The 21,428-nt window shown below is 49.5% G+C and overlaps 10 protein-coding genes across 10 annotated transcripts; 3 read left to right on the forward strand and 7 right to left on the reverse strand.

The window, feature by feature from the left end:
• Positions 1-1,552: 1,552 nt before the first annotated feature.
• On the reverse strand, positions 1,553-3,526 carry N7489_002426 (MDR family MFS transporter; the record flags this gene model as incomplete). Its single annotated transcript, XM_056708181.1, has 4 exons — positions 1,553-2,780; positions 2,831-3,141; positions 3,195-3,224; positions 3,296-3,526. The coding sequence occupies 4 exons, from the start codon at positions 3,524-3,526 to the stop codon at positions 1,553-1,555; spliced, it is 1,800 nt and encodes a 599-aa protein (XP_056572483.1).
• Positions 3,527-4,158: 632 nt separating this feature from the next.
• N7489_002427 (uncharacterized protein) lies at positions 4,159-5,015 on the reverse strand (the record flags this gene model as incomplete). Its single annotated transcript, XM_056708182.1, has 3 exons — positions 4,159-4,343; positions 4,412-4,747; positions 4,940-5,015. 3 exons carry the CDS (start codon positions 5,013-5,015, stop codon positions 4,159-4,161), a joined length of 597 nt encoding a protein of 198 aa, XP_056572484.1.
• Positions 5,016-5,806: 791 nt separating this feature from the next.
• On the forward strand, positions 5,807-7,480 carry N7489_002428 (uncharacterized protein; the record flags this gene model as incomplete). The annotated part of the gene is made up of 1 exon (XM_056708183.1): positions 5,807-7,480. One exon carries the CDS (start codon positions 5,807-5,809, stop codon positions 7,478-7,480), a length of 1,674 nt encoding a protein of 557 aa, XP_056572485.1.
• Positions 7,481-7,846: 366 nt separating this feature from the next.
• N7489_002429 (EF-hand domain-containing protein) lies at positions 7,847-9,075 on the reverse strand (the record flags this gene model as incomplete). The annotated part of the gene is made up of 4 exons (XM_056708184.1): positions 7,847-7,869; positions 7,936-8,863; positions 8,951-8,969; positions 9,035-9,075. 4 exons carry the CDS (start codon positions 9,073-9,075, stop codon positions 7,847-7,849), a joined length of 1,011 nt encoding a protein of 336 aa, XP_056572486.1.
• Positions 9,076-9,085: 10 nt separating this feature from the next.
• On the reverse strand, positions 9,086-9,287 carry N7489_002430 (uncharacterized protein; the record flags this gene model as incomplete). The annotated part of the gene is made up of 1 exon (XM_056708185.1): positions 9,086-9,287. Exon 1 carries the CDS (start codon positions 9,215-9,217, stop codon positions 9,086-9,088), a length of 132 nt encoding a protein of 43 aa, XP_056572487.1. The 5' UTR covers positions 9,218-9,287.
• Positions 9,288-9,783: 496 nt separating this feature from the next.
• N7489_002431 (uncharacterized protein) lies at positions 9,784-13,045 on the forward strand (the record flags this gene model as incomplete). The annotated part of the gene is made up of 2 exons (XM_056708186.1): positions 9,784-11,057; positions 11,110-13,045. 2 exons carry the CDS (start codon positions 9,784-9,786, stop codon positions 13,043-13,045), a joined length of 3,210 nt encoding a protein of 1,069 aa, XP_056572488.1.
• Positions 13,046-13,289: 244 nt separating this feature from the next.
• Positions 13,290-14,359, reverse strand: N7489_002432 (putative short-chain dehydrogenase/reductase family protein; the record flags this gene model as incomplete). Its single annotated transcript, XM_056708187.1, has 2 exons — positions 13,290-13,425; positions 13,479-14,359. 2 exons carry the CDS (start codon positions 14,357-14,359, stop codon positions 13,290-13,292), a joined length of 1,017 nt encoding a protein of 338 aa, XP_056572489.1.
• Positions 14,360-14,767: 408 nt separating this feature from the next.
• N7489_002433 (DUF3433 domain-containing protein) lies at positions 14,768-17,467 on the reverse strand (the record flags this gene model as incomplete). The annotated part of the gene is made up of 1 exon (XM_056708188.1): positions 14,768-17,467. One exon carries the CDS (start codon positions 17,465-17,467, stop codon positions 14,768-14,770), a length of 2,700 nt encoding a protein of 899 aa, XP_056572490.1.
• Positions 17,468-18,296: 829 nt separating this feature from the next.
• Positions 18,297-19,498, forward strand: N7489_002434 (gamma-glutamylcyclotransferase; the record flags this gene model as incomplete). Its single annotated transcript, XM_056708189.1, has 5 exons — positions 18,297-18,391; positions 18,470-18,515; positions 18,600-18,649; positions 18,833-18,917; positions 18,971-19,498. The coding sequence occupies 5 exons, from the start codon at positions 18,297-18,299 to the stop codon at positions 19,496-19,498; spliced, it is 804 nt and encodes a 267-aa protein (XP_056572491.1).
• Positions 19,499-20,479: 981 nt separating this feature from the next.
• On the reverse strand, positions 20,480-21,325 carry N7489_002435 (RNA recognition motif domain-containing protein; the record flags this gene model as incomplete). The annotated part of the gene is made up of 6 exons (XM_056708190.1): positions 20,480-20,529; positions 20,577-20,612; positions 20,669-20,928; positions 20,987-21,093; positions 21,160-21,280; positions 21,306-21,325. 6 exons carry the CDS (start codon positions 21,323-21,325, stop codon positions 20,480-20,482), a joined length of 594 nt encoding a protein of 197 aa, XP_056572492.1.
• Positions 21,326-21,428: the final 103 nt, after the last annotated feature.

Below are 21,428 nucleotides of genomic sequence, written 5' to 3' on the forward strand. Positions count from 1 at the left end.
TTGAACTATAGGTGCCAAGTTATTGTCAGTTTCATCAAAATGGTATAGGGAACATTGAAATTTCTTTCCGGACGTACCATGGGGATACTTCAATAAGACATAGTATAAGCGAAAAGTGATAGAAGAATGAAAGAGGAGTGAGGTAAGAGTCTAGAAGGGAAATATGAATGAGAAGTGAAAGAGGGGGCCTGGCCACTGTGAAGGAGAAAAGAAAGAGAAGTGAGAGAAATATACACTGGTAGCGATTCAAAACAGAAGTATTCCTGACGACCTGAAATAGCCAGCCCTGGAGTTATTGGATTTTGATGTCAAATAGGAGGATACTCATGGGTTGAGCATGCTGACCAGTGATGGGGAGATGAAGGATGAAGGAAGAGCAAGAGAAGCAGAGGCCGCTTTATATAGGAGGAAGGTTCTATAGGACCGAGGCACAAACAGCCTTTGAGAAGACATCAGTTTGCCATGAGGGGAAGACATTGCATTGGGTAAGAATTCATTGAGTAGTCTACTTACTTTTAACTGAGATTCATAAGTCATTTCCGTGGTGCAAGTCCAAAGTGAGCTATTTTTACATAGCATGTTCCGATGATTGTCCTAGGACAAAGCTCGACCACTTGAATAGAGATAATGAAAAAATGACAGCCTAGAAGCTACAGCTAAAGAATGGCTCGTTCTAGTCTCACATGGAATTAGTCTCACATGGAATTTACTAGTCAGGTTTGGGTCGTTCTGATCCTACGTTTAGCGTAAAATAGACTATGGGAGGGCTGCTAGATGCTGGTAGGCTAGTATGCTATGGTATGCATTCATTCTATATTGACATTATTTCGCTGCGCTGTCGTGGGAATAATTTCACTGATGGAAAACTGTTATGTCATCCAGGCTGATGCCTGGTTTCCCAGGTGTCCGGCCTCTCTGTTTGCTTCCTAGCTAGCTACCTAGGTATATTAGCTAGCTCCCATCTGTCAGAAATATCATCTCTTCCTTTCTTCTCTTTCTCTCTCTCTGGCTATGCCAGATCAAAAACATTTATCATCTTTGCCTGCTTCTGTTTTGCCTGGGTCAAAGAGCAGCCGAAAGCATTCCATATTTGGAACGAGGGCCAAAAGTTCCCTAGTCTGAAGAGCGGGATTTCGACCCAGCTCGCCCACCTGGAGGAACGTTCCCAGAGTCTTCGTAAAGCACTTATCGAGGCCCAACATTCTTCACGATCGTCTTATGTGTTGAAAGTGGAAATTCCTGACATGTCGACATGCACTTCTACAGTTGAGGGACAAATGGAGCTTGATAAAGAAGACATGCAGGGATCAAATCAAACCTGGCATAGACTTCTATGCATATATGTACAGAGGTTCAACATACATCATGACTCAAATGCCATGCAAACGGCATCAAAGGATAACTCCATGATAACCCAAGTGAGAAGTGTTTGAGGCCGCAAAGGCAAAGATCCGATTAAACAATATCCATTAACTTTTAAGATAAATATGTGCTAAGTAACAATTATGGCCGGAGAGGAGAAATTAGTAAAAGGGTATCTGGAGGAGAGAGACTAGGCCTCAGTTTCAGGCTTCGAGTTAGCCTTTCGCTGAGAGTCGATAAGCTCCTGGCGGGCACGTTCTTGCTCAGCAAGGCCCGTCTTCTGGACAGTGTGATGCCGCGTCAGCTCACGACGGCGGATGAACAAAGCGAGAACAAAGCCAAGGCAAGCCGTGGCGGTGTAGAAGATCCACATGCGGTTCAGGGCATGTGTGTAGGCGCCGAGGACGACATCACGCTGGGAGGGGGTAAGGCTTTCGATAAGGGATTTGGAGGAGCCGCCAAAGGAAGAAGAAACGGCCGCAGCGGTTTCAGGGCCCAAAGAGGCAATGAGCTTGGCTGATTGTTGACCCATGATGTTTTGGTAAATGACAGTGCCCAGAACGACGGACATCGAAGTGGAAAGTTGACGGACGAAGCCGAAAGTAGCTGTTGCCGTGGCCATGTCGGCGGGACGGATGTTGGCCTGGAAAGCCACCAAAGGTGCCTGGAAGTTGGGGCCAATGCCGAGACCAGCGATTAACTGGTATATGATGATACGGGGCCATGAAGCGTAGACCTTGAGGTCGATGAAAAGACCGAATCCGAGGGCCATCAAGGTCATACCGCCAATAATCATCTCGCGGAAGCGGCCAGTCTTTTTCATAACGGCACCCGTGATCATGGAGCCGACTGCAAGAGACAGTACCAGAGGCAAGACATACACACCACTCAGGATGGGGGATGCCTGCAGGACGGTTTGGAAGTAAAGCGGCAGATAGTAGGTAGCGGCGATGAAGGTGAATCCGTGGCAGAAACAGACGAGCAGGATGAGAACGTTGTACCACTCGTTGAAGAGCCGCGGAGGAATGATTGGGAACTTAGCAACCTTCCATTCCAGGAACATTGCCAGAGCCCAAGTGGAGACCCCGAAGACAATCAGGCAGATGACAGTTGGTGAGTCCCAGGGGTAGTTGACACCTCCGAACTCCAGCCCGAAGAGGAACATCAGCGTTCCACCGATGATTAAGAATGTTCCTGTCCAATCAATGCAGCGCATACCAGCCCAGAATGGGGTCTTGGGCGACTCAATGTGAAGGAAGAGAATAAGGATAAGAAGCGAGACACCTCCAACAGGAAGGTTGAGATAGAAACACCAGCGCCAAGTCACATTCGTAGTGAAAGCTCCACCTATAACAGGGCCAAGAGCACCTGCGACGGCCCACGTTGCACCGAAAAGACCATAGTACATCGGACGATCTCTGTATAGAAGTTAGCCTCATTCCACCACGAGACAAAGAAGTCATGTTACCTCAAGCTGAAGAGATCCGAAACACTGATATTTGCCAGGATAAGGATACCACCACCACCAACACCCTGAACCGCTCGACCTGCGATAATTGTGGTCATGTTATGCGCCAAGGCACAGACCAGACTGCCAACCAGGAAGACAACATTTGCCAAGACAATGATAGACTTTCTTCCCCAGATATCACTGATCTTGCCCCACAGTGGGATACAGGCGGCATTCGCCAGAAGATATGACGATGCGATCCATGAGAAACCGCTCTTGGAGGCACCAAACTGGGCGGCAATAGTGGGGAGGGCGGTGGAAATAATCGTCTGCAAGAGATATATTAATAAAAGCCGAATCAAGGGGGTGGACATAAACGTACCATATCCAAAGCCGCCAAGAATAGCGCCAACTGCAATGCGACATCAAATTAGCTTTCTGTACTTCCCGACCTGCTCCCCGCGCGTCCGAGAGTTTCCTTACACATAGCGCTGTCATCACAACGATGATCTTGTTCTTGCTCATCTTTGCTGCCTGTGAGGGTGCCTGGTCGAGAGGCGCACCCTCCGTTGGCTGTTCCGGCACATTCTCCGCATCACTGGGCTGGGCTGCCTCGTTTTCCTGTTCGGGTGTATCGAGGGGCTTTTCCACATTCGCTTGATCGATCTCAGTATTACTGCTCGCGGCGTCTGGTTGCTGGCGCTCGCTCGTCATGATGGGTTGGGGGAAATAGAAAGGGAGAAAAAGCTTTCCAGGATGAAACGGAGTTAAGGTCCGCTCCGTCCAACCTTGGAAGCTAAGAAATGTTTGCCGATCGGAAATTTCTTTTTGCTAGAACAGGATCAACATGATACATATATTCCAAGTCAGCAAGATCGGCTCTCGTATTTTCGGGGTTTAGAAATAATCGGGTGAGGTCCAGGTTAAATTGAAGGTGGATCGTCATCGGTGTCGGCCTTGGATAAGCACCGATCCCGAGCTTGAGCTTGTTTTTATTGGCCAAAGATGTAATAGATTTGAGACCTGAGTCATTGGATATTGACGGTTACTATTTTTGCTAGGAGTAATGGCGAGTGAGAGTAATGGCACGAGCTCAGTACCTAGGTAGCTATCAGCCGCCATTGACAAGCACGCTGCCAACCATATTGTCAACTCAAGTGGCCATTTCCCCGTAGGTACGGTACCAAGTGTGTCTACTATGCGGAATTGCTTATCATTACTATTGTGGGTCAATACGACGAGAGAGAATATTTTCGGAAAATTTGTGTTCCATTTAGACTAAGAACATTCTTCAAAGTCACATTAAGTTGATCCTAATCCAATTCCCTTCATTTCGCTTATCCCATTCAAAGTTCATCCTCCAGGGCTTGGTCCTCCTCGTCATCCCGAGAAGTCCGGGCAGCACCTTTGGTAGGGTTCAGTTCAGTCGTCCAGCTTCCTCTTCTTCGGGGATCCGACTCTTTGGCGGCGGGGGAGGTGGGCGGTCTGCTGACGGCCGAGCTGTTGGATTGCGGCTCCGGGGGTCTGCAGGCTAAAAGGGGTGTAGCTGGAGAACTTCCACAAGGGCTTGCGTATCATCATGGGACTGAGTCGACGTACCATGGGTAGGGCCACCGAAAGAAGCAGAACCAGAGGCAACTGAGATAAGTTCGGGTTGCAGAGCGGCGCGCACGTGAGGGGTGCTGGAGAGATAGGCGTCGAGACTCTTTGCTTTGCGTTGGCGGACAAAATCTACCAGTACCTTCCAGCAAACGAGGGTCTCCTTGGCGCCAAAGTGGATGGGAATGTGCAAAACCTGGCTCTGGCGCCCGATATCTTGCGCCCGAGATAGAAGAAACCGGCGAACGTACCACAGCGTGCGAATCTTCACAGTTCCCGAGAGTATGCTCCTTTTGAGAACAAAACCTTCAATGGCGGTGCGGGGACTAATGCGAACTGTTGAGAATCGGAAGTAAAACCACGTGCATTGCAAAGGAAAGCGTGGAAGATAGCATGACAGATATATTCCACGGGTACGATATGAGAGATGACTCAGAGGGCACGAGGCATTCTAAGCCTGTCTTTGGCAGCCGGATCAGCATGTTTGGGCGTCGGAAGGGACTTCGTAGGGAGGAATCAAAGATTAACGTCGAAGTCTAAAAGGAATCTTCCGTCGAGAAGCCATGAAGGAGAACTCGGGGTTTTCGATAATTGCCGAGCGCATTTTTGACAGCTCAATTCTCAAGTTTGGCATCATCAAAGGGGCTTCAGGAAAGCGACCATCAAGTAAAGGTTGGAGCTAGGCGCCTTTTGATATCTACAAATCGCACTCGATACGTCGACCGTGTCGAGAAGGGCGTAGACGAGGAATTTGAGGCGTTGGTAAGATTGCGTCAATGTGTTGTACTCGCAGGATACGTGAGTAGGCGCATCGAAGCGCGAAGGAACGTGTAGAGATGTGGAGAACACAGTGAAGACACCATTATGCAGTGGGATGCACAGCCCAAGTCAAGTCCAACTAAACCAGACGTGAAATTAATCTGAAAGGAATGAGAGAGGCATGTCATGTTAAAACAAGGAAAATATAGGCCTTGACCAGTGTTGAGATGTTGGAGGATGAGTGACGTCTGCCGATTCCGTGTAGAGCCTGAGCCATTCTTTCTACAATAGACTGGCCAATATTCCCTTCGTGATAGGGGCTAAAAGTTGCCCGAATTATAAGTTAGACCGTGAGGAGTCATCTCGGTGAATATCGTCCAGGAGCATGTCAGGAACTATACGTATGCGGGGTAAAATTGGCCATGTATGACGCTAAACCCAGAGAGGAAATAGCGTAGAATCCATGTGGATTGAAGCCCTAAGCTACTAGCCCTAACTGCCTTTTTAGGATAATCCAATTAAGCCTTCGCGCGTTATAGCGCGCTATAACGCGCGAAGGCCCTTCATCCTCTTCGACCTTAACTGAGGTCTAGCACCCAATCCAGGGCATCTCCACTGTGGAGCTCATCCTCAATCATGGTACACATTCAGGACCTGCCCATAGAGCTCCTACATCTCATTCTGTCCTTTTTTGTCAGCCCAGATGAACTCGAGCTACTGAGCGGAGATCAAGCCAGGAAAGCCGAAGACGGCAAGGCGCATGAATTGGATGACGAAGAATATGACGATGATGAACCCGACGGGATTGAGACTCTGTACAATACTTGCCTAGTCTCGCGGAAATTCCGGGAGGTGGCCCAACCTTTACTCTTCCGTGAGCTGCTTGATGATGGTTTGGCCGGTGGTCTCACTCCGACTGTCCCATTCATCAGAACGATATATCGTCGTCCGGATCTCGGAAAGCATGTCCATCAAATTTCTATCCTGCCTTTCCCCTTCGTCTCAGGTGATCGTAAACATCTTTCAGCAGACGACTCTGAGCCCTTCAAAGGCGAAATCAAGGACCTAGGATTGGGCGACCAGGAGGAAGCTTGGACTTCGGCTCTCCAGGAATCCGACCTCGGCGTTTTGGCAGCATTGCTAGCCAACAAGGCTCCCAATCTTCGTGGACTACATCTGCCAGTGCGCTACTTCTGGATCGAGCCATTCATCCAGCTTTTCCGCCTCAATCCACAGTTCTTGTCGAACCTGGAGTCTATCTGGATCGAAAGTGATGACGAAATGTCCGGCTTCGATATTGCTTTCTACGAGAAATTCCTCACCCTTCCCAAGGTCAGATTCTCAACCTTCGAGTACGGTGATCTCTTCGATGAATCCTTCCCATCTACCTGGCTGCCCGGAACGTTGGAGACGCAGGAACTGGCCTTCCACCACTGCCACATCGATGCCGGCGCCATCAAAAAGCTCATGCAAGCGTGCAAGAAGCTAAGGACATTCACATACAACAATTTCAGCTTGGACCCTAACGACCGACGGATTATGCGTGCGGGAACAGTGCCTGAGTTCGACGCTAAACAGGCTCACGAAGCCGCCCTTGTACAAAAGGACACTCTCGAGCTCTTCCACCTCCAGTACGCAATGGAACTACCGGACGTCGAGCATATCGAGCAACTCGTTTCTAGCCACGTCAAGGTTGGCTCATTCCGCGATTTCTCCGTCCTACATACCATCCTCATCCCACACGCTGCTCTTCCCCCACACCCTCAACTCCCCAGCTCGCTACAGAGACTTCACATCACCGACTGCAACTCGTCAATCCGGGAGTTGACTCAGAACATCGCGGCAGATTGTAAAAATGGTCTCTATCCGAAGTTGACTCACATCAAGGTATTCGCTATCGACATTACGCAGCCCATTAAATTGCCCGGACAACGTATCCCAGAAGGGAAACCGCCTGAGCAATGTTTCCTCGCTCTGCAGGATATGTTCAAAGGAACCAAAGTGAATTTCCGGATATTGCCGTACGAATTACCTGACTTTGATGATTACGACGATCTCGACCTCGATTATGATGAAGATCTCGGGTTTGAGGAAGATTTCCTAGAACCGGGATTCGAAGAACATCCCCCAGGGGCGGATCCCGGCTCGGGTCCAATCCCGCCAAGGCTTCTCGATTTACTTATGCAGCGGGCTATGATGGATCCTGAATTTGCACACCTTCGCCCTGATGAGGGGGGTGATGGCGATTCATGGGAAACTGATGATGATGACGACTCATGGGAAAGTGATGACTCCGATTCAGGCGACTAACTAGTTTAGTTAGTCTAGCCGTTGATTCTACTCTAATTTAATGATATCCCTAACCATGTGAATTTTACTATGGCTTGCTCCTCCATAAAGCTGATAGAATGTATGCCTTGCTTGGAGAAGATGGCCGATACTTCGTAGATCTCAATGCACTCATATTCCAAGCATATTCATGACTCAATAACTCCTCGATGAACATGCAATGACCAATGCGGATCCCTGGCAATTCTATGACAAAAGCAAATGGGGGTTGGGGGTATAATGAAGATAGCGATCGCGAAGAGAGAAGATAGCGATCGCGAAGAGAGAACATGACAACCAGGAAGGAAACCGAGCAGAATAATACGTATGGTAATGTAGCAGAATGCTTTACTCCTGCAATAGCAGAATCTCTGTAGAAATAACGACCAGTTAGCGACTGACTCCCCAACAACCACACAACGAACAGCAAGACTTACCCGTCAACGCCTCCTCAAAGCTCAGAGTAATATACCCATCCCGATCCTCATCATACCGCTTAAAGACATCCGTCATACGCTTCAGACTAATACAAGCCTGAACGAAAAGATCAAAGCTCATACCAGGAGGCCTAGCATCCTTAGGCGCATTGCTCATCTGCTTGGCCTTGCCTTCAAAGACACCAAAGATAACAGAAATGAACTTCCCGCTAAGACGGTATCCGAACGCAACAAGCGCCTTCTCGAACTCCGGCTGACTGACACGGCCACTGCGGTCCTCGTCGAAGCGATCGAACAGCTCCCGCCATGCAGCCAGATACCGCCACAACGAGACGAATTCGTCGAAGCTGATTGTCCCACTGCCGTCGCGGTCGAACATCCGGATCATCAGTCTGACCGTGCGCGGGTGGAAGGACGTGTAGTCGCCGTTCACGAGCGCGCTGCCGAGCTCCCCTTCTGTGAGGGCGCCGGAGTGGGATGCGTTTGCGGCGCGGAAGAGGGGGAAGAGTTGTTGCGGGTCATCGCTGGGTGCTGTCAATGGCGGTGGGACGGGCGATTGGGGAGGCCGCGATGAGGGCGGGGGTCGGTTGCGCTGGGGATGCACTGGCGGGGGTCCAAACCCATAGTTCTGGGGTGGCGGGGATGGGTGGAGAGGGTGAGGACGAGCTTGAGAATGGACGGGAGCTTGGCTCGGCGGAGGCGCGTGTGCTGAAGAGGAGCGGCCGCCGTAGGAGTGAGAGTGGGAGTGGGAATGGTGGGGTTGGGGTTCGAGGCGCGGGGGTGCTGCGGCGTATGCGTGTTGCGGGGGAGCACTGGATACAGGAACGCGGGGGAGGAACACCGCTGCTGTGGCTTGTTTGCGGTGGTGGGCGAGAGGGAAGCGGTTTTTGGTTGTGGCTTGGGGCGTGGCTCGAGGTGTGGCTTTGGCCTGATACATTCATGTTGCCTAGCATCTGCGCAACCTAATTGACCGTTAACAAAAGGACTATGAGGCCGCCTGTGTCGAATTCTGTACCTGTTCTGGCTCAGCGTGTCTGTAATATTCCCCGGGTCAGTAATCAGTAACTGTAGGCTCTCGCTAGATCGACTATGCACTTACGCTGGCAGCGCATCGGGGTTGTAGGATTTGTTGTAGGCCATGGTTGGAGCCCTATAGGTGACGCAATCGAGAGGAACAATGCGACACGGACTCTGGTGAAGTGCAACGAAGGTATATGAAATAGAGAAAGAAGAAGAAGAAGAATAAAAGGAGAGACAGATTGAAAGCGGAGCCGTGGGGCATCGATTTTTAGCGCGCCAAGGGAGAAACCTTGTCGTCACTGGAGGACGAACGTATGGACGAATCGAGACAGCTATATAATAAGGGTTTTATATCCAATTCATATATATCTCTTCTATGTGATAAGTTAACTTAATGGAACTACTTCTAAACAGCCTTTTCCTATATTCAAGTTAATAAAAATCTAGTGAATCAACACTCACGGAGTATTATAGCTCTATCTAGCATTTTATCAAGAATACGAATACGAGAAGCGCTTAATTACTACCCTTTTAGGCATAGCACAGAACATTGAATCCCTGCCCTGATACTAACAAGTACGGGTTTATTGCTTGCATGGTACCTACCATTAGGAGGTACGGAGTACGGAGTCTGTCCGGACGGTATTAGAGAGACGATCCTCCGAATTTTGGGGGCGAAATTTGAGGCTGAGACGTACTGTTGTACCCAACGGGGGTTGGGCGAATGCGCCCCGCCAGCGCTAACAACCGTGTTTCCCCAGGGGTTCAGATTCAGACCTTCAATTACACCCGAGCGACATTGCCCAGATTGCGAAGGACCCTTTCATTATGGCTGATCCGTTGTCTATCGCATCTGGAGTTGCCGGGTTGCTATCACTGGGTGTCCAAGTGACCAAATCCCTAGTCGACTTTTACTCCGCATACAAGGATCAGGCTCCTGCTCTGGCCAAGATCACGCTGAATCTTGAGAACCTACTCGGTATCCTCCAGGCACTTGACGATGCACGACAACATGGTCAACCTCAGATGGATGCCCTGGTCCAAGAGATCGACAAGGCGGCAGTGGGATGTCGCGAGATCATCGAGGAACTCAGCGAGGAATGCAAGAAATTCCAAAAAGATACCGCCCTGGGTCTGAAAGCTCGAATACAATTTGTCGGGCGCAGGGCAACTTATCCATTTAGGGAAAGTACTCTGAAGAAGCTTGAAGAGGACATCGGCGAGATACGGGAAAACTTGTCTCTTGCATTGAATGTGCTACAGCTTAGGAACCAGACTGGACTTGAATATGGGATCTCTGAGCTCAAACTACTCGTCGAACGGATGAACACGATTCAAATCTCTACTACGATTCGTGATTGGCTTAGGGCCCCAGATGCAACCATTGATCACAACGCCGCGTGCGAGAAACGCCATACAAGTACAGGACTATGGTTAGTCAACGGCCAAAAATTTCAGAACTGGCTGGTTGAGCGCAATTCATTTCTCTGGGTTAATGGCTTCGCCGGGTGTGGCAAGTCGGTCCTATGCTCGACGGCAATTCAATATACAGTCCGTGATAGGCAACACCAGCCTAGCGTAGGAATCGGTTTCTTCTACTTTTCCTTCAATGACGAGTCAAAGAGGGATTGTTCCGGAATGTTACGCGCATTGTTGTTGCAGCTATCGGCTCAACTTCAGGGGGCCGAAGGAGATATACAAGAACTGTTTAAGTTGTATAGTTCGGGCAGTCCGCCAGTGAAAGCCTTACTTAACTCCCTTCGAAAGACAATATGCAGGTTCAACGACACCTACATTTTGTTAGACGCATTGGATGAGAGCCCCCGAGGCAATAAAAGAGAGGGCGTTTTAGATGCGGTACAGACGATTCGGCAGTGGAGCTTGCCCACCTTGCATCTCCTAGTGACCAGCCGTAACGAAATGGATATCCGCCTTACTCTGGAGCCTCCCTCGTCCCAGGATATCTCAATGAAAAATTCGGACACGGATACAGATATCCAAAACTTCATTTCCTACCAGCTTAGGAATGACTCCAAGCTTCGACAATGGAAATCACGCCATAAAGAGATTCAAGAGAAACTGACGAGCAAAGCCCAGGGAGTGTGAGTAACAGTAAAGAGAAGTAGTACAATAATTTGACTAATAATTGTACAGATTCAGGTATGTCGAATGCCAACTCCTTGCCCTAAAACGGGCCCGGATCCGAAATCACATCGATGAATGTCTGCGTTCTTTGCCCCGTGATCTCGACGAGACTTATGAGCGAATGCTGTGCAGCATCGACGAGCAAGACGCCCCAGAAGCACGGCTGGCGTTAACTTTACTTTGTGTGTCTGATCGGCCACTCACTGTGGAGGAGCTTATCGGTGCCCTCGCTATTGATGTTAGCAAGTGGCAATTAGATCGTGAGGGTCGGTCATTTAGCCAAGATCATCTTCTCGACATCTGCCTTGGTCTTATAGAGCTCGCAGTGGTTGAAAACGAGTACTCTGGAGAAGTGAGTACGATAGCTCGTATAGCCCACTTCTCCGTGCAGGAGTACCTTAAATCAGATCGAATTTTGCAACAAGGTGCAGCAAAATTTGCCGTTCAAGAAGAACTGGCCCAGACGGAGATGGCTCGCGTTTGCCTCGTTTACCTCCTAGATCCAACGCTGTCGGATGTAGAATCCAATGAAGCAATGCTGGAGATGTTCCCTTTGGCTGACTTTGCCGCTATGGAATGGTCCTACTTTTACAAAAATTCCGGAAAAGGGAAGTTCGACATTAAACCCTTAGTCTTGAGACTGTTTATGGACCAGCCAGAGTCATTTGTGACATGGGTACGGGTGCATGACATAGATATTGGGTCGCCACCAATGGATCTTAAGCGTGAAAATATCCCGCCGCCCTTATACTACGCAATCTTTTTGAGACTGGAGTTCGTCTTCACTGCCATAATAGCGAGCTTCACGGAGAAGACCACAATAGATGCCACTTTGAATACTCAGGAGGTGGTACATGAGGATGTGGCGCAGACCATGCTAGATTGCCGTGTCGGCGTCAATGCTCAAGGGGGTTATTATGGCAATGCACTCCAAGCTGCATCATGCGGATTATTTGGCGACTCGGTCCAGGAGGAAGATCACCAATGGGAGGCGGTGGAGAAGATGATGCAGACCCTGCTAGATCATGGTGCCGATGTCAATGCCCAAGGGGGTATCTATGGCAACGCGCTCCAGGCTGCATCGTATGCAGGCCGTGAGAGGGCTGTACAGACCCTGTTAGATCATGGTGCCGATGTCAATGCCTATGGGGGTGTCTATCAAACTGCGCTCCAGGCCGCGTCCAACCCCGGCCATGAGGCGTTGGTACGGATCCTGTTAGATCGAGGTGCAGATGTCAATGCCAGAGAGGGTACAGATGCCAGCGCGCTCGAGGTGGCATCATACAACGGTCACGGGAAGGTGGTACAGATCCTACTAGATCGAGGTGCCAATATCAACCGAGACGATGAATATGCCAACGCACTCGTGTTTGCATCATACGGTGGCCGAGAGAAGGTGGTACAGATGCTGCTAGACCGAGGTGCCGACGTCTATGTTCAAGAGGATCTTTGCAAAGCGCTCGAGGCCGCATCACGTGAAGGCAAGGAGCAGGTGGTGCAGATCCTGCTAGATCGTGGTGCCGATATCGATGCCCAAGCGGGCGGTGAATATGGCAACGCGCTCCAGGCTGCATCATACGCCGGGCAGGAGAAGGTGGTACAGATGCTGCTAGACCGAGGTGCCGATATCAATACCCAAGGAGGTGATTATGGCAACGCACTCCAGGCCGCATCATGGGACGGCCAGGAGAAGGTGGTGCAGATCCTGCTAGATCGAGGCGCCGATGTCAATGCTCAAGGTGGTGGTAAATACGGCAATGCGCTCCAGGTCGCATCATATATGGGCCACGAGAAGGTAGTGCAGATCCTACTACATCATGGTGCCGACGTTAGTGCTGAAGGTGGTGAAAATGGCAACGCCCTCCGGGCCGCATTGCAAGAAGGCCACGAGAAGCTGGTGCAGATCCTGCTGGATAACGGTGCTAAACCTGAACCCATTGTTTGAAATCGTGAATTACAAAGCCTGTGGCGTATTCGGACTATATCTGAGGAGAATTTTGGGGATGCAATGCATGTTGTACATTGTGGAAATCAATGTAAAAGCCAAAAGGGTCCAAGTATTCACACATTAATACTAACAGGGGTATCTCAATAAGGCAAGAACGCTTGATTTTCTGCAAAGATGCGCTAGGTGCATGTAAAAACCACTTTTTGGTGGAGCCTTGCTTGGCTCGCCGGCGTCATAACAACTAAACGCCCTGGTACAGTCCACGAGAGATGAGGGACACTTCCGGCGCTTGCACCTCCAGCACGGAGATAATTTCCTCCCAAGCCTTTTCCTGGAGTTCCTCCCCCTCCAATCCAGTAGTCAATGCAGCCGACTCACTATAAAATCATTAGCTCTGATGACACTAAAACATGTTGAAATTTTGTCTTACTCGAGATATCCCTCACTGCGCCAGCATTTTCCCTGAGATTCGATGCCAAGGAGCGTTGCGCTAACCAGTGATCGGCTCCCTTGCTCTGTGCTCCGTGCGAACAATCTGTGCAGAACCCAAACGCAACACTTCTCCCACCAATGAGTGTACTGGCGACCCAAAGCCGAGATGCACAGCCCAGGGCTAACGGTATTAACAATGAGGGTGTGAGTGCCGTCGTCGTCGCGCACCATATTGGCAATATGTTTCATCATGTACTCAAGCAGAAGCTTCGAAATGCCGTACTGCTTGGGACCTTTGAAGTTCTCCGGGTCGTTCACGTGAGCGAGTAGCGAGTCATCGGTCCGGACGCTTTCAGGTTTGACACGAACAAATTGTTGACTTGAAACGACGGTGAGATGGGCGGGGCTTTCGGCATAGGAGCTTTTCTTTAGCTTGGGGAGTAGAAGTAAGGCTAGCATCGAGGTCGATAGTGTGTTGACTTGTAGAGTTTCTTCCCAGCCCTCGGGGGATTGATTGTATTCCCGATTCCAAAGACCAGCATTAAGCAATGCGATATCGACACGGTCCAGGTCGCGATTGACGCGTTCAGCGAACCCTTTGACGCTCTGGAAGCTGTTCATCTCGAGCTCCCATACTTTGACCACGTTGCGTCGGTTGGTGGCCTTTTCCAGGTCGGCTTTGGCCTTGTTGCCTTTTTCCACACTGCGTGATCCGATGATGAGAGACTCGACACCGAGATTGAGGATTTTGATGGCAGCTTCGAAGCCAAGACCAGAGGTGGCGCCTGTCAAAATGACGATCTTTCCAGCGAAGGATACATTTTTGGGATCGATGGGAGGAGTGTACTGCATTTTAAGGAGTCGGAGGAGGCCTGCCATAATGAAGATCTTGATTCAAAAGCTTCAAAAAAGAGATTCAACTAAGCAAAGTACCAAGCGTCCAAGGCGCGTCTGATGGTTGTTTGCGGGAGAAGAAGAAGCCGATAACATCAGGGCCGATAAACGATAGGCGATAACGATAGCGATAAGGATACGATAAGGGTGTGGTAATGCACATTAACTACATGAACAGACTGCCTACCTAGACTGTATGTTACGTGGCACAAATGACCTAATACTAGGAGTATATATTACCGTATATCAAAGGTTGCCATCATCTGCCTCGTTTATGCCATAGTGCAAATCATACCTAGATAGATGCCAAGGAAACATCACCGCTTGGATATGACAACTCTCATGATGCATACAGGAGTAAAATATATCCGTAGTTTCTTGGACACAGAAGCATCATACCGACCGCTCTGCGACCATAGTTTCCTTTGCCCGGAATTCCTTCCTCATCCACATCGACCCGTTGCCCAACATCGTCTCACCACCTCGCTCCGAATAGTATATACAGTACTTCTCACAACCGTGGTCTTCCGACAACTGCCACGGATCTCCCTGATGAGACGCATTCCCTTGGAATCCTAGGTAAAAGCGACACCGGGAAAAGGAAGCCGGACCAAGAGACTGTTCATTCGGATCACCCATCCCTTTTTCGTACCGAGCGAGGAGATTTGAGTCGGCAAGAAGACTCGCGACGGCACCAATACTCAACGGGTTCTTTGGCAAGATGTGATCTGTATTCATGAGAATGGAACCGACAACACCCAGCACGAGGATTGAGGTGAGGAGTGCCTCAAGAATGCGTGTTGATGCTGCATCTTGCAATAGACGCAGTCGGTTCGACATGGTGATGTTGCCGGGCAGAGGTGCATGGTCCAGCGTGCCATCCGCCACACTGCGAGAGTAATTATTGGATACCTGTGCTTTGAGGATCCTGTCCTGGTGATTGATTGCCTTGATGACCATGTCGCTGGAGTCTGGGTCCAAGAGATGTTCTGCTGAGATCGCATATTTTCCCATAATCAGCGCCGTGAAGAACCCATCCAATTTTGACCTCTTGGCTGTAGCATCTTTGGTATTGAAATTGTTCCAACTCATCCATGGGATATCAATATCTGGGACTGATCTCGTAGATGACTCGTCCGGGATTGGGGGATGGTCATGGATGATGTCGAAGCCAGGCAGATAAAACCTTGTCAGGGTGTCGACTGTTTCAGCGGCTTCAACACAAGTCATCGCACTTATATTCTCCGCAGAATCGTTTTGGATATTACCCCAGATATATAAGGTTGCGGGTTTGGTGTTGTAGATGTTGCCGCATGGGAGCCTGCTTGATTGCCCGAAAAGTCCTTGTGAGTTGAGAACAGCTAGTGAAGGAGTCAAGGAGGTGGATCCCATGTCTTGGTCTGCCAGAGAACAGGGCATGTTGGGTGCGAGAACCCTTAGTTGGTAGGTTGGCTTGTCGCCATAGTTGACCTTGGTAAAATTCCACTGCAGTTCACTGCCCGTTTGGAAATAACAGGCGGGAGCGGCTCTCAAGGCAGGCGTCCGAATGTCTACGAATAAACTCTCTCTCTCATTGCTGGACAAGGGCATATCCATGGAAAGCTTGGGGAATGCAAGCTCGTCGTACGTCCAGCGGGGGAAAGTCATATTTTCCCGAAGAAGATGTTTGGCAACAGCCATGCTCGGGATTTGGCCAGCGTCTGCTGAATTGGCTCTGAAAAAAGTGCTCTCTTGTGTGAAATTGACACTGATTTGATAAGGAACCTCCATTGCAGAGTACAAGCCGCTCGCGGTGGTGACTAGGAACGAGGTGATCAAGGTAGCTGATGTAGTAGCCAGAACAGCAAAGTGTCTTGCACGGATTGAACGGATGATGTTGGTAGTAGGAATTGAATCTAGATAATTCACCGCCATGGATTCCTCGAATAGCGCACCGGTAGGCCGTTTTAACTGGGCGTAGGGTGCTAGGGTTCTGGTGTTGAAGTCCACTCTTTCGAACAGAAGACCAATGCTAAGCATGACCAGCGAGGAAATAATCGTGAAAAGATAATGCTGATGTACGTTGGAGGAGACATTCGTCAGTCCATCGTTCTTTTGCGAGACACGCAATGCAATCTCCAAGGCCGCAATAAGTAAAGCGACTGCACCGAAGATGACACTGCGAGCAATGAGACCAGGAAATGGTGCCCATGGCAATATGTGGTTCTCTTGGGTGTCGAACTTTCTGGTGTCAACTCCTTCTGTTTCGATCAAAAAGCCCTTGGGCGTATGTTGCGAATAGTAGCGCCGCTCTTTCAGACTATGATGAAGCGCATCTAGTGGAGACGCTCCTGTCCCGCGAAGTGATCGACAAATCTCGTTGCTTTTCGCCATGATTGTGGCAACGGATAAAATGGAAGTCGGGTTCCAAGGTGCGATAGTCGTACGCGGCCCCAGAAATATCATGGCAACGGCTAGCAAGATCCCTAGTATCAGGCACACCTCGATCACACGGAGTGAGACCTGTGCCATGACGATCCGATTTCCATCGACAATAGCCTGCCCCGTGGCTGACGATTGATGTACTTGTGCCTTACTCAATGAAAAGAGAGCGGTCGAGAAAATGACCAAGAGGTGCAGAAGCATAGAGCAGGCAATTCCAGCCGCCACGTCAAAGTGCCTGTTTCGTATAGCTTTGGCCATTGCTATCACCTGCATCTCGGATACGTAGTCCAAGAGTACGGATTCGCTGGCCTCCCTGGGCTTCTCAGCCATCGACTTCCATGGCGCTCTTCGCTTCACTTGAAATTCAACACGCGACCACAGAGTCGCGATAATGGTGAAGATGGCAGTGGGTCCGTAGGTCCATAGGTAGTGGCGGCTTTCGTCTGAAGAGGCAAGTCCATTGCGAACTTGGGAGACATGGTTGAGAGCTTCGAGGGCAGCTATAACTCCACAAAATGTGATCACAAATATGATCAACACTCGTCGCCGGAGGTAGGAAGGCTGCCACCCAGGTATATCGGGTTCAATCTGTTGCAATTGAGATGAAGTATCGCCGCGTTTGCAGCTCAGATTAATCAACCTTCTCAGAGAAGGGATTTTTATCGACATCGCTCTTTTCTCTAAGAGAGGAGGATATAGGGGATATGTACATCAGGGAGCCTCAGCGACAGGAGCGGTTGGCTTATGTAGCCACCGAAAGCTTCCAAATCCCATATCAGACCAATAGCACGAGGGCTTGCAAGTCTCAGGCTCAAACCCGTTGGCTTCCAGGGGTGTTTGAAGACCGATGAACACATGCTATGGTGCATCAAAGAGCATGATTGCAAGGTGAGTGGCGACAAGCAGCCCCCGAGGGTCGTCAGCTCTGTACTAAGCACCTATACATTGACAGTCATCTTAGAAGGACATGCATTTGTATTCTTCATTTCTGCCATTTTTGCTCAGGACTGCCTCTTCCGTTGAAAGGAGGTTTGTTCAAGACATTTTCAAGACAGGAGCCAACGTCTCACATCAATAGGATTCCACACTAGGTACCTTCTATTCGGGCCATACATGCAAAGATATTTGTTTTGCTCTATATATAGACCATCTGAGCATTTGTTTATCCTACATGCACTGGAAGTGTTGGGATGTCTCATTCACCACACAGATGGCGGGATGTCCAAGAACAAACACTGCAAACACTCAGTGTATGGTCGACTTTTGGACAACTTCAACATTTGGAATGTTCATACAATTGTGATCAATTCCAATTTATAACAGCATCTCATTTTTATCGAACAGCTCGAGTTCTTAGTTTTCTTCTCTGAATTTGACTTGCTGTTCCCCCGCAAGAATAGCCTTGAAGCCGTCACCGGAGTGAATTATTAATCCATCCCCTCCCCGGAAGGCTGAAAAACGCAGCCAATAAACACGCTGGGGCGTTGTTATAGTTGATATGGCTGCCATTGCGCAAGGACACAAGGTCCATCCAGACGGTCGGACGTGGAAGAGTCATTTTCCCAAGGGTGATCTCTGGGTATTTGGTTATGGGTGAGTTAACTTATTGTTTCGAAATAGTGTCACCGAGGCACTGAGGTGTTTGATATCGAATACTGACTATGTTTATAGGAGTTTGATTTGGAAACCGCCTCCACATTATGGTACGCGAGACTGCGTGTGAAAGCGTTCAATTACAGTACTAAAGCGAGACCTGGTATTGGTCGCTTTTGATTTAAAATCAACTAACTATATCGTCCAGACCAGCGCGTACCGGGCTATATTAGTGGCTATGTGCGTCGTTTCTGGCAGGTGCGTGAATCCTTCACTTGAGGAAAGGGCTATGTACATGCCCGCGTTCGAAATGACCAGACTAACGTTGGTTATTGTCCATGAATTCAGGCCAGGTATGTTGCTGGCTGTGTCGAATGCACATCCATGGATGCATTGCCATTCAAACTACTGAGAATCACAATCACTAACTTGCTCCCAAAGTACCGATCACCGCGGAACCCCCGAGCAACCAGGTCGAGTAGTCACCGTAATTGAGCGAACCTTCTGGGAGACCCTGGACGACCCGGTATGCGTCACTTGTACCCCAGACATACACATCCATATTAACATGACCCCTAGATCGCTCATCTAGAATCCGAATTATCCTCTACAGGCAAAGTCTGGGGCGCAGCGTATCACATCCCAGCATCCCACGCCGAAGAAGTCCACGACTACCTCGACGAGCGGGAGATCGACGGGTACAGCGCGCACTACACGCCCTTCCACCCGACAGTGGGCGTCGAAGGAGCCGGCGACTCGACCGGGTCCTCTCCAATTATCTGCATGGTCTACATCGGCCAGCCAACTAACCCGCAGTTCCTGCGTGACGCGGCTCATCGCGAGCCGCAGCATGTGGCGCAGGTTATTAGTGCTGGCCATGGGTTGAGTGGGAAGGGTTCTGAGTATTTGTTCATGCTGGAGAAGGGTCTTGAAGGTCTTGGCCTTGGGACTGCAGATGTTCATGTCACGGATTTGGTTAGGAGGGTTAAGGCTATTGAGGCTGAGCTTGCGGAGGCGGAGGAGGAGGAGGCTGAACTTAAGGTTACTAGGTCTTTGGAGATCCCGGCTGAAGAGGTTGATCGTGATGGTCGTGAGACGATTGAATGAGGTCTATGGGTCGAGCTTTGTTGATGACTCTGATTTTCTTTTCGTTGGCTCATAGTATAGGTGTCATATTTGCCAGAATGCATACATAGATGGTGAAAGAAGCAATTGAAGAGATAGCGTGGGTCATGTTACGAAAGGTAGCGGGGAGAACTATCAGAATCCTCTATGGGGGATGAATCAAACCACTACAATAAGCCTCCAGGGCTACATGAACTGCTTACTATCTTGCTAGTTATGCATGCTTCTGGCAATAAAAAGCATACTGTCTTCATAGGAGTATATGGGCTTTGATGTAACACTAGTTTTGTCTGATATTATTATAGAGTATTTGGGCTATCTCTCGCTTTGGACTATTCCTGTTCCAAACCCGGCCGCGAATGACCTTTTCTACGAAGTAAGGATGCCCAACGGGAATTGTGTCTCACATAAGTGTCCACGGGTAATGGTCACGCTTAATAATAGGACATTAGGTAGCAGTGGCAGGCGATGCCTCATTTTCTCTGCTGGAGAACCCTTCGTCGTGGTACATAGTTCAGTTCGTCACCCGTAACCCTTGTAGAGATTCTGATTATGCTTAAATATCCATCAAATCATTAGCCTTGCTTTGAGTTCGCTGTTATAGCAAGGATATGTCGTGGAACGCAAACACATTGCAGATATGGAACCACATGGGTCGATCTGCCAAGAGAGAGAAGGCCCCAAAACTTTGTAGGCGAGATAGCGCGAAACGCAACCGTATAAGATCTGAAATCTGCATCCAATAAAACCAAAGATCGAGCCAGAAACCCATGTTCCCTTCCTAGCAAGTCCTGCGCAAGAAAAACAGCAATCCCCGTTACAAAATTCAATGATTAGGATAGATCCCGCTGTTCCCAATTCATCCTCCACCATATTTCAGCCATTGTAGATCGTCACTTCTTTTAAAGATAAATCGCGGAAGAAAGGCGCATGGGGAAGAACTGAAAAAAAAAGGTCAATCCCCTAATGGTGACCGTCTTGAGGAGCCTGCTCGTGGTTGTTCCCACGCCAGCCTTTGTATGTTAGTTAAGATCGCCATCAAGATAATGCAATAACTCACCTCCGCCACCGCCGTATCCGGTATTGGGGCCGCCGCCTATGTAGTTAATTAGCAAGTAGAGCAAGAAACGTCTAAATAAACAAGAAACTAACCATAACCGCCGGGACCACCTGCGCCGTAGCCAGCGGGCCCGCTCGGAGCATAGTTGTTGTAACCACGGTTGTAGCCCCCGCCGTATCCACCAGCGGCACCATTATTGTACCCGCCATTATTGTAGCCAGTATAGCCACCTGCACCACCCTGGTAACTAGATTGCGGCTGGGAATTGTATCCACCGCGGCCCTGGAAGCCACCCTCGGAGCGTTGGGGGCGGTCAAATGCTTTGTCAACGCGAATGACCCGTCCGTCAAATCTGAACAACGTATGAGATTTCTCTTGAACTCAAGACGAATGTGAGGTTAAACGATTACTCTTGGTTGTTCATGGCGCCCAAAGCAGCATCCGCCTCGGCGTCAGTAGCAAAGCGGACGAAGCCGAAGCCGCGGCTGCGCTGAGTAGCACGGTCCTTCACGACAATCTGTAGTCAGTAGAGTTAGTAGAAGCTCAATAAACATGAAGTATATTCCGGTCAAGGCAAACTGACGGCTTCTTGGATCTCGCCAAATTGCTGGAAACCCTCGCGCAAGGTGTCATCGCTAGTATGCCAAGAAAGGCCGCTAAAATCCATCGTAGCAACGGTTAGATTGCTTCCTACCAGCACAAATCTGTTCACAAATAGAAAATACACACTGAACGAAGAGCTTAGACATGGTGTGAAGATCTAACAGAGGAAGCTGAAAGGAAGACAAGGCCCAAGCCGACTATCCGAGGACGAGAAGGTGAGGGTTGAAGGAAGGAGATGATTGAAAAGGA

This window comes from Penicillium chrysogenum (genome assembly GCF_028827035.1).
Source record: "Penicillium chrysogenum strain IBT 35668 chromosome Unknown utg000001l_segment0_segment0, whole genome shotgun sequence".
NCBI classification, from domain to species: Eukaryota; Fungi; Ascomycota; class Eurotiomycetes; order Eurotiales; family Aspergillaceae; genus Penicillium; species Penicillium chrysogenum.